Here is an 11,774-nt window from a genome sequence, read left to right as displayed (position 1 = left end):
TCAGAGATAAAGTAGGCCGCAAATTGGTCCCTCATTTGGCCAACTTCAACGGATGACCTGAGAGGGTGCTGAGTGAATTCAGGCAATGGGTTAGGAGCAGCATCATCGAGTTCAAAGTTCAGGTGCTCTTCAGCCATCACAAAATTATGTAGAACCACACACGCCTTCACCACCTCATCCACTTTTTCAAGTTTAAGATTAATGGCTGTGCCGAGAATTCGCCATCTGGAGACAAGAATCCCAAAAGCACACTCTACAGTTCTTCTGGCCCTGGTCAGCCTGTAATTAAAGATTTTTTTGGTGTGGTCCAAGTCACGGCTGGAGTAGGGTTTCAATAGGTTTGCGCACATTTGAAAGCCTCATCCCCAACTATTACAAAGGGCAGTGGCGGAGCTTCGGTGTGGGGAAGAGGCAGTGGCATAGGGAAATTAAATTGGTTGCCATACAACCTCCGGCCCATGTCTGAGTTTTTAAAAGCCTGGGAGTCATTACCATGGCCAAATGCTCCAATGTCCACTGCTACAAACATACATCCGGCATCCGCAATGGCCATGAGTACTATTGAAAAGTACTTTTTGTAATTATAGTAATCAGATCCAGTTCTTTTGGGTTTGATGATCCGTATGTGTTTACCATCAACAGCTCCCAAACAGTTGGGGAAATTGCAGACTGTCCAGAATTTGTCAGCAATTTCCATCCACTTTTCAGTGGTGGGCAGGGGCATAAATTCAGGACAAAGAACGTTCCAGAGAGCCCGGCAGGTGTCCGCAACAATTCCAGACAAGGTAGAGATTCCAATACGGTACTGGAAGTGTAGTGAAGATAGGGTCTCTCCAGTCGCCAGGAATCTGCAAAACAGAGAAAGAAGTAAAATTAATATTTCTGTATTTTTTTGGGTGAGGACAAACAATGTTCAAAAAAACGCAAAAGCACTAAAAACACATACAAACGCATACAAACGCTGCATTTTTTCCTGCATACGCATAAAAATGCCTGAAAAAAACGCAGTGTTTGTATGCATTTTTTCATGTGTTTGTGTGCGCAAAAAACGCAACACAAAAAAACGCAAGTGTGAAAGTAGCCTTAGGCCTGTTTCACACTTCAGTTTTCTGTCGTCAGTCAAAATCCGCCAGAGTGTCAAAAAAACGGATCCGTTTCCATCTTGTGAGAAACGGATGCAACCGTTTTTTGTACGGATCCGCTTTAGACACTAGTGCATGAAATTTAAAGTAACACGACTCTCGAAAAGGAGAGAGAGTTGTTAGCCACCAGAATGGCGGGATTTGGGGTTAATATCATGAAAGGACATTCTTCCGGGCTTGCTCAATATAAAAAGACGGATCCGTTGGCGGATTCCGTCAATTAACAGTTGGCAACGGATCCGCCGCCCATAGGCGTCCATTATAACGCATGGTGGAACAGCGACGGATCCGTTTCTATCCGCTGTTTTAACGCACTCAAAAAATGTTTCATTGTCCGTCCACTCAAGACAGCGGACACCAAAATTATGACGGATCCGCCAAAAAACGGATGGAATGGATGACCATCCGTCAAAATCTGCCACAATGGAAGTCAATGGGAAAGAAAACGGATCCGCCAAAAAGAATGGCGGATCCGGTTTTTTTGCAAAACGACGGATTTTGACTGACGTCAAAAAACTGAAGTGTGAAACAGGCCTTAGTCCAGTTAAGAGCACCCTGAGCAGAAGACGGGTGCCCGAAATCCAGAGCTGTTCCACCTCATCCAGTACCCTTATCAAAAGCTATATTTATATATTTATATTTATTGGTGTAATGTTCTAAAATAGGACAAGTTTAATATTCTTTATTAACCAAAAGTCTCTAAAGATAAGAAACAAATACACATTTTTGGTATCCCTAAAACCATAGTAACTAAAGTTATCATGCTGATGTAGGGGGAAAAAAAACCCTAACATAATATAATTATTGTATTTTATGCCTTCCATCTATAATAATAAAAATCATAGGAATGAAACACCAACTTACACTTAATTCTAAATGATACCTGAAAAATTGTGCAACTTGTCCTCCCCCCAAAAGAAGGTCTAACATTAACAATATAGACACAAAAGTAAAAGAAATGGCTGAAGAAATAAAAGATGGAGCACAGAGAACATTCCTTTGGTGCTTAAGGGGGTTCTCTGGGCATACGATATGGATGACCTATCCGAGGGAAAGATCATCTGTAGCCGATCAGCCGGACGTAAACACGATGATCAGAGATGCTGAGCGCAAATCTGGGAAAAGTTGGGGGCTGCCTGTCTGGTGTCCACATGGGTAAGAATCAGTACTTTACATCCTAGATTGTTCAGTTGCCATTTCATGGGGTCAAACTGTAGTTTTTTACTATATACTTATAGTTATACTCAGTTCGACACTTGTCATGGTATAGTAATTTTTCTTGACCTTCTAATGACATCTGTCCATATCTTTAACTTTTAATACAAATGTTATACTTTTTAGGAACATGATTCCCCTGATCTATGTGCTATTTAGCACTGACCCCAGACCTCTTTACCCTTGTCCTTTATGATTTATTTTGGTCTTTATGCTATCATCTTTTATTGATTCCTGTTACTAAATGCTAATATATGATACTTTAATAAAAGGATATCTTGTATAACATTTAAACAGACCTTTTTGACTCTGTTTTCTCAGTATTGAAGCTCTGGTAAAAGTGTAGTGCTCATTGTTGGCTGCTGCCTGCTTCTGCAATATAGATGCTATTTTGCTGAATAGAAGCTGTGCTGCAATAGCTGTCAACAACCAGCAGAGGCCGCTACACTTTGAATGAAGCTGCGCTCAGCATCTCCATTCAAAGTGTATATATTTGGCTGCTGCCAGAAAAAAAAACAAAAAAAAAAAACCCACTGATTTCTGGGTGATGGACTCCCCAGTGATTGAACTATTGATGATCCATCCTATCGATAATTTATCAATCTTGTGCGCCCGGACTACCCCTTTAAAAAAGTGCTTTGACATTACGGGGTTAATGCTCTTGAATCGCTGAGTGACGGTGATTTCTGCATTTCCAAAACTTGACGGACTACAACATAGCAGCTTCTTTATAAGATTTGTAAGGTTTTTTGTTCCCTAAGATTAAAACAACAGAATTTAGAGTTGGAAACAATGTAATAAAAACTGGACAAACAGTAATTGTTAGGTAATCAGGGGGTCCTGATGGGTTGTTCAGTAAGGCTAATCCAGCGTAGAAATGCAAGTAAATTATTTAGAGAGAAGCCTTAGTTCTAGTCGCTGATAGATGAGTATTGATCCTAGCATGACCATGACCTTTATTGTTCTGTCTCATTCGTTGAGTTGACAAAGCGAGGTGATGATGGCCCCCGGCTGTGAGAAGTATTAGCGAAAAAGCCACAGACGTAGCAAAGTTATAGAACTGAAATATACAGCTACATCTACTTTTCTACTGAGGCGACATTCTAGTTAATTGTAGTGAAGGAAATATTCAAGTAGATGTCCCAGTAGGACGGCATGCCAACGCACCAGGCGAGGACAACTGAGAAGGCGAGCAGCCAGGGCACCATAACTGGAAGCTTCACCTTGTCACATAATGTTCCTCGAAATTGGACAATCTTTACACAGTAGTAAAAGAACAGACAGGTGGAGCACCAGAGACTGCACAAAGAAAGGGACATGACTAGCGCTACAAGTAGGACTGTCGCCTTTTCTTGTATGTAGAAGTCAAAAAACAGAAAGTAGGAAAGTTCTTGGGAGACAATAATTGTTCCTTCCACCGAGGATAACATTACAAGAGTTCTGGTTATGGGTTCTAAGCTAGAAAGTGAACCATCAGGATAAAACTGTTTCCAGTGAAGCCAGTTACCATACTCAGAGTGTGGAAGAGTATATCGAGAGCCACCAAAGATCCCATGGTGAAGATCTTGGATGTTTCACAAATATGTCCCTAAAAGTTTGGCAACAGATGGTGTGCTAGTAAGATTTAGGATTTATCCTAAATGTTAATTTTGGCTTAACACCTTCCTTAAAAGCTGTGCTTTAGGAGCTAATAGCTTCCAAACAAGGCTTCAACTTCATGCAATCCTCACAACCCTTAGAAACACCTTACCTATTACCAGCTGCCCCTGCCCCAGCACAGCTGCCCCTGCCTCAGCACAGCTGCCCCAGCCCCAGCACTGCTGCCCCTGCCCCAGCACAGCTGCCCCTGCCTCAGCGCAGCTGCCCCAGCCCCAGCACAGCTGCCCCTACCCCAGCGCAGCTGCCCCAGCACAACCAACCTGCCCCAGCACAGAGCCGCCACCGCACGAGCCTGGACCACTGAATGACCCCTGTGACTACTTCTCCACCTGTGCCGTATCCCTTCCCAGGTAAGCTGAATTCGGACTGTAAGACGGACCCCCATTTGACACATTATTTTTTTTCCCCCTAATTTCCTACTGAAAATTGGGGTGCGTCTTATGGTCCGATGCGTCTTATAGTCCGAAAAATACGGTAGATGACAATGAGAACATATTGGCAAGTCAATAGCATCGGTGTGAATGACCTTTCACAGCTTCATTTTCAGGAATACAAATCAGGCAGTTTACCAAGAACGTGTAAGGTATAAGTGGTCATTGTAACAAGGTATGGGTTACAGAATAATACATAGATTATATTTTATCATCAGGTCAAACCCTGTTCTAATAAATAACCCATTAGGTCTCAAAGGGTATCTGTGAGCAGCTATTTGTTATGTCATTTGAGAGCAGCATGATGTAGGGGCTGAATCCCTGATTCCAGTTATGTATCACTACTAAGGCTGTTTGTTGCAGTTTCAATAAAATCAGTGTTTTATCAGCAGGCGATTATTATCACTAGAGGACTAGTTGTCTTGTGCCATGCAGTCCTCCTGCTCTGAACAAAGCCGCCTCCACCACTGATTAGCAGTTTTCTGCCAACTTAGGCTAGTTTCACACTTGCGTTTTTTTGCGCTGCGTTTTTGTGCATACAAGCGCATGCGTTTTTCCCTATATTTAACATGAGTGCGCCTTATCATGCGTTTGTACGCGTTTGTATGCACATGCGTTTTTTTGTAGTGTGCGCCCAGGCGCACAAAATGCAACCTGTTGCATTTTTGGTGCGTCCGACCTGTCTCAAAAAAACACATGCGCACGCAATGCGCACGGAATTCACCCAAAAACACATTAAAGTCTATGGGAGCGCATGCTTTTTTTGTAAAAAACCATGCGCAAAAAAATAAGAAAATGCATTAAAAATGCATGATACGTTTTTTATGTGTGTTTGCACTGCGCACGCAGCGCAGCGCAAAAAAAGCCAGTGTGAAAGTAGCCTTACAGTGCGCACAGAGAGCTGCCAATCAGTGGTGTGGGCGGGATTATATAGGGTTCAGTATTCAGAGGATTGGGAGATCTGTAGCAGAGAAAACGGTTATTTAAAAAAACGACATCATGCAGACCAGTAAGTGACAGATCACTGGAATCTTGGTGTTTTTCCTATATCATGCTGCTCTCAGATTATATAGCAAAATCCTGGTTACATATTGCCTTTAATGACGTCTCTGATAAAAAGCTATTTCTCTGTTGAACTTTATTCATGCATTACATCCAGGGGCAGGCTGGGCCATGGGGCAGAGCGGCTTATGTGTCTATGTGCATGTCTGCGAGCTTGTCTATAAGCATGTCTGTGTGTGTGTCTATAAGCGTGTCTGCATGTGTGCGTATCTGCGAGCGTGTCGGCGTGCGTGTCTATAAGCGTGTGTGCGTGCATGTCTTGCCATGTTTGCGTGCGTCTATGTGCATGTTTGCAAGCGTGTCTATGTATGTGTCTGTGTACATGTTTGTGTGCGTGCCGTTGTGTGCATGTAGACTTTTAGACATTACACGTCTACATATGTATGTGTGCCTGTTTGCGTGCATGTGTACGTCCGAAGACTTATAATACTTGATGAGACTATTAAGCGGAATGGTGTGAGGAGACAGTTCTGTATGTGGGGAGAAAAGTGTGAGGAGGCACAGAACAAAGACTGGGTAGTTTGGTGGGACGGTATTGAAAAGGGGTAACATGGAGAGACTGAATGCTGAGGAGGGGGGTTTGATGAGGGGGCACAGTTGGAAAGGAGAGGCAGTGAGGAGAGCATGAACCATAAGAGGGACAGAGCATGGCGTCATTTTGTGCAGTATAGTGGGAGTTGTAGGTTTATATGATAGAAATGTATATGGGTCTGATGTCTGTGTACTGTGTGTGCATGTTTGCGTGTGTGCAAATTTCTGCATACTGTGGGGGCATCCCATTGAGCATCTTGAAATAGCTCTGCCGCCATAGTGATGTGATTGTGTGGAGCGGGTTCAGGAGCTGAGCCTGCTCCATACCAGGCAGATATCAGCTGGGATACGTAGCCGGCATCTGCCTGTAACAGCAGTGATCAGAGCTTGCCTTGATTGCTTCTATTTTAAGTGTTTAAATGCCCTTATCAATCACTGACAGTGACATTTGGATGTCCGATGCCTGGACTCACCTCCTCCATCTGACGCAGTTGCAGGTTGCTGTTGAGTGGCCATTTGTTGCTGCCATGTTGGTTATTCTATGAAGTCAAGCCTGAGGTGGGGCTCCTTGGAAGACGTTTCAAGCAGTGACATTATTATCCCAGTGCAGGGACATTATTACTGCACTCTCACTTTGCTGTGAGCCGTGACCGCAACATCTCCTTGCACAGATCCTATGACAGGAAAGGAGTAGCAGTAGGGAGAATAAAACTTGATTGTCTCCCTGTAGACAATCACTCCATAGTGGCACTCACAGTAAGAACAGAGCTGTTTGAACATGTGCGTAAGACATAAATGATTTTTCTTGCCAAGTGAACTACACCACCATGTGTTTAGTATCAGCATTGCTCGTCAGGTTGACTGCTACAAACCGAGTACACCTGCGCTTTCTTACCTTTGCACTTGACTCAGCATATCCCCAGATGTGTGGCATGAGATTATCAGTTTTGTGAGAAACCCCCCCCCATTATTTTGCAATAGTCTTGTGTCAGGGTATAAATAAGTAAATATACAGTATATATCGCAATATTGTGTTTTTGAGAAAAATGGAGTAAATTCAAGAAAAGGTAGAAGTGGACGCATATGTATGTATACAAGTAGATTTTGGTTGGAAACCTAACCAGAGATGTATTTTGCCTGCATCTCTGATGTAAATTGGAAGCAAATGAGTTTGTAAGAAATTTATTTAAATCTGAGAAATGGCCACTTACTTATAGCAAAAGATTTCCATAGTTATGCTATATCCTGTCATCAATAACCTTCTAAAATGTCTGCTGCTAATTTTGATTGAATGCACATGAAGACTCACAATAATGACTGGCGATTAAGATATTTTTCATTTAAAACTGAGGTTTGTGTGTTTTTTCTGTGCTAGGGCAAATGGATATTAAGGATTGCCTCTTAGGAGTGCAGTAAAATATGTGCGGATTATGTGGTCAGAGCCTCACCATTCATACATAATGTTCAATGACTGTGCCAGTGGTTATACTGAAAATTCGACCAGACCTAAAGGAAAGAAAAGAAAACTTTTTTTCAGTTAAATGGAAAATTTCCATTTGGGACAGGTCTGTTCTGACTTACAAAGCAATGCTGTTCTGTCATTCAGGATTGGAAAAATTAATGCTGTATCCACTTATATTATGAAGAGTGAATGCTAACATCACCACACTCTACCCGAACAATGAGCAATAAAAGATGGTGTGCATTCATTACAGTATGTAGGAGCAGGGCCGGCCCGAGAGATTACGGCGCCCTAGGCGAAACTATTTTGTTGCGCCCCTACTATTCTTGGCAGTAGATGAAAACTTGGGATATAAATTTAGGAGCAAAATAAACCACAACAACAATGATTAATTAACTCTCTAATCTTCTGAGAAGTTGTATAGGACAAATATATACAAAGTAATCAATAACACAAAACAAAAACGACCATAGGTAATTCAAATTTTTGTTTCCTTGCCTTTTTTTTTTTTTTAAAAGGATGACACTAAGTCACTGAGATTAATTTGTTTAGCAACTTCAGATTCTATCGAAATTGTTGCCAACCCAACCAACGTCTCTTGCGTCATATTTGCCCTTAAATATGTACACTTTTCTTTCCATCCCTAAAACTTTTTGCCTTTTGAAAAGATTTTTTATAATTTTTTCTATTTTTTCTCTGGCGCCCCCTTTGGGTCAGCGCCCTAGGCAGCCGCCTAGTTCGCCTATACGTTCGGGCTGGCCCTGTGTAGGAGGAAAGAAGTAAAGGAGGCAATGACAATGGCTTGTAGAGATGGATGATGAGTACCTAGTAGACATGTTGCCAATCAAATCACAGGACTCGATCTAATAGCCAGGTGACAGTCAGAGGTGAGCCCTGGGAACTGCCTTTTATCTGATGGTGTGGCTAAGCCGGCTGATCAAAAGTAGAGCCAAAGAGGTATGTGTCGGTTCTCGGTGCTCCCAGCCGACGGCCACAGAATGCTAACCCGGTCGCTGGATCTGGTCATGCAAATTGATTTGCACCAACTCTAGTTTTTAGTACAACTTATCTGTTATCTGAAATTTGACAACTGAGGGCCATTTCTTATTTCACCATCACTCTCTATATTAAATCTCTATATTAAATGACGTTTCTTAAAAAAAAAAAAGAAGGCCAGGATATACCATATCAACATCTTTTACATCCACCTCTGAATAATCCTCCTAGTTCATGTCTAGCACTTGGATGAGACATAGCATATTTGTCACCAAATCTGACTTCAAAATGGTTTCCTAATAACATTTTAGAAAGGATAGGAGAGAGGGCAGAAGCATGAAACGCTGTCCCAAACGACTGGTAATTTATATTTAACTTTTCACAAAAATGTATTTTCAACATTTATTTTATCTGGAAGGAAATACTACATTTTATTTACTACATAATATACTTTTTAATATTTGTTAGAATGATATCTCTCCAAGGTCTTTCATGAAATTACAGAAACTTTACTATCGCCAGAAATCGATTTTACACCTAAAACGTATCTCAACTTGTTTGATAGCTTTCTGTTTCCGAAAATCAAAATAATAGCATTCGCTGTTGGGAAACTAGAGACCAAGATAAAAGAAGCAAGAAATATTACACTCCATACATCCTGCGTTTTATTAAATATAACAGTCTGAGCTCCGTAGAAAATTAGGTAAAGTACGAGAAGAGAAGTCACAGTTCTGGCGGCTGAGATATGAGCTGATATCCTTGTATTTCCAAAACCTTCATTGTTTTTCTTCATTTGTGCCATGTGCTTGAGAAGAGATTTGATGATGGCCCCAGCAGTGAAGAGGATGATTGTGAAAGCCATAGCAGATTGTGTCATATATACATAAAACATACAATTGCATTTGCTCTTAAAATCCAGGTCAATAGTTGATATGTATGTGGCATTATCAGTAGCATATGGACTTTGTCTGTAAATGTCCCAGTAGGATGGGAGTCCAGCGGACCAAGAAACGACAACAGAGAAAATAAGTAGGCAGGGAACAATGACTGGAAGCTTTGATTTCATCTTGTAGAATATTGTCCCATTGAGATTGATGATCTTCACATAATAGTAGAAGCACAGAGTAGTGGAGCACCAGAGGCTGGAGAATGTCAAAGAAGTCATAATAACAGCCAACGAGTTGACAATCTGGACTTGAACATAAAATTCCACAAAAAGAAAGGAACAGATCTCATTGAAGGCAAAAGATCCTTGGAGTAGTAAGTTCACAAAGCCAATGAAGACAATGATTAAGTCAACAGGGCCCAGTTGATGGGTTTTCAGCCAATCTAAAAACTGCACTGATAGGATAAATAGACTTGAAATCACACCAGTAACAAAGAAAAGGATATGAAATGTTACCGGAACAATAGTGTTGGCATAAAAAATGTCGGGACCTGGATAAAATAATTAGCCAAGGTTAAAAACATCTGAGAATTGTTGTTTAGTAGTTATTTTTTCATAGTACTGACCCCTTCATCTTTTAGATCAGATTAGTTTGTTGAATTCAATGTCATCTTTCCATTCAATAATTTGGCAAAATTAATACTCCATTGTCTTCCTTTTTTTTGCATGCTGGCCGGAAAAGTTGATTTCTGTTGTAATGGAATCATCGAAAAGTGAAATTCTAACGTCAAGAAAAATTGTTGCTGTAATCTTGAATAAAAGAATTAAAATGAAGCCAAAGTGATATCTGTTCAGCGCTCTACAGAGCACAAAGTGGTAGGAAAATTAGTTGCAAATATAGAGAATTGACTACATCTTCTTATTTAAACAGGACATATACAAATCCTGAGGCTTTCACTCTATTTCCTATCTAATTAAACTGAAAATAAATTTGTCATCTGTGAATTAATCCCTATCAATGGATATTGAGGTCAAAATCAGTTTTAACTTTTTTTTTTTTGGAAGGGGGGGTGGCACCTATTAGGGTGAGTCTCCATGGTTCGGACTGTCGGCGCTTTGAACAGAGCGGAGACCCTGCTTCGCCCAAAGCGCCGCCCACTTCTGTACTCGCGGTGATTTCGGATGTGCTCATTGAACACATCGGGAATCGCTGTGTCGTATACATAAAGTAGGCTATTTACCATGCGGTGACTGAGCGTCTCCGCAAGGTAAACAGACATGCTGCGGTCTAAAAAGATGTGCCGCATGTTCGAATGCACAGGGCCGCTGGATGCGGCCCTGCACGCATAGTGAAGACGGGATTTCATAAAATCCCCTCCACTATGCTGTAACATCTGGATGCTGCGGATTGAGCGCTGTGGCTGTACGCAGCGTTCAACCCGCAGCTAATCCATATGTAATCCGGCAAGTGGAAACATACCCTCATTGTAAGAAGCTGAGAACTTTCTAGTAATGCTTTACAAGTTTGACCTCATTCAGCTTACACAAAGAGCAAGATTTGCTGTGCAGCACCTCTTACTTTCACATCGGACTGGCGAGTTACCGCCACTGGTAGAAAGGAACAGTTAGTGAGGCAATTGTCTGATGTCCAGCCTGTATCTTGCATATGTCCTCTTAATCAATAATGTGTCTAGGTTTTTAAGTACCCAGAGCAAGAATTCAGGTGGCAACCCTCTACCTCCCCACCCCCTAAGCATATTTGCAGTTTGCACACTTTTTCACATTACGACTAGCTGCTCTCCCTAATTCTCTCAATGTTCAGTGAAAAATTGAGAGAAGCAGGAAGAAAAGCTAGTTGTCACATGACCGTAAGTATGAAAATCACATATGATTGAAGTGGCCGAGTGATGACTGCTTGAACCAGCAAGCAGAGCTGAATCTTTACAGTGAGGATATTACATGCTGTTAGGATTGGTTACAGTGCTTCATTTTATATTTAAAGGGCTTGTCCCACCCATCCCTTCCTCGTTCAACGAACTGTGTCCTCAAATCTTATTTTTTCTCCCCAAAACTGTGTCCTCAAATCTTATTTCTTCCCCTCAAACAGTGTCTTCAAATTTTATTTAATCTCTCACCCCCAAATTGTGTAACCCATATCTATTTCTTCTCCTCTCCACCCCCAATACAATAAATCCTCAGTGTTCAGCTCCAATGAAGCAATTACCACTGTTTGCGCCTCTGCAGCGCCAGCGAGTGATGTCAGCAGCGTAATTACATTACCTTATCACACTGCTGCTGTTACCCTGAGCCACCAGTTAAGGCTTCAATTAGAATCTTGTTTGAAAGACGTGAGTACAATTGATCACTGAGAGCCAGGGCGCTCCACTTTC

The 11,774-nt window shown here is 41.6% G+C and overlaps 1 protein-coding gene across 1 annotated transcript; it reads right to left on the bottom strand.

Annotated features, from left to right (window-relative positions):
• Positions 1-8,988: 8,988 nt before the first annotated feature.
• Positions 8,989-10,628, bottom strand: LOC141051237 (taste receptor type 2 member 40-like). The gene is made up of 2 exons (XM_073548108.1): positions 10,544-10,628; positions 8,989-9,935 (listed from the first exon to the last, which is right to left on the bottom strand). Exons 1-2 carry the CDS (start codon positions 10,626-10,628, stop codon positions 8,989-8,991), a joined length of 1,032 nt encoding a protein of 343 aa, XP_073404209.1.
• Between the last annotated feature and the right edge of the window lie 1,146 nt (positions 10,629-11,774).

Source organism: Dendrobates tinctorius, unplaced genomic scaffold (assembly GCF_039654945.1).
Source record: "Dendrobates tinctorius isolate UK_male_01 unplaced genomic scaffold, ASM3965494v1 ptg000156l, whole genome shotgun sequence".
Classification (NCBI taxonomy): domain Eukaryota; kingdom Metazoa; phylum Chordata; class Amphibia; order Anura; family Dendrobatidae; genus Dendrobates; species Dendrobates tinctorius.
This window is presented reverse-complemented; position numbering and strand designations above follow the sequence as displayed.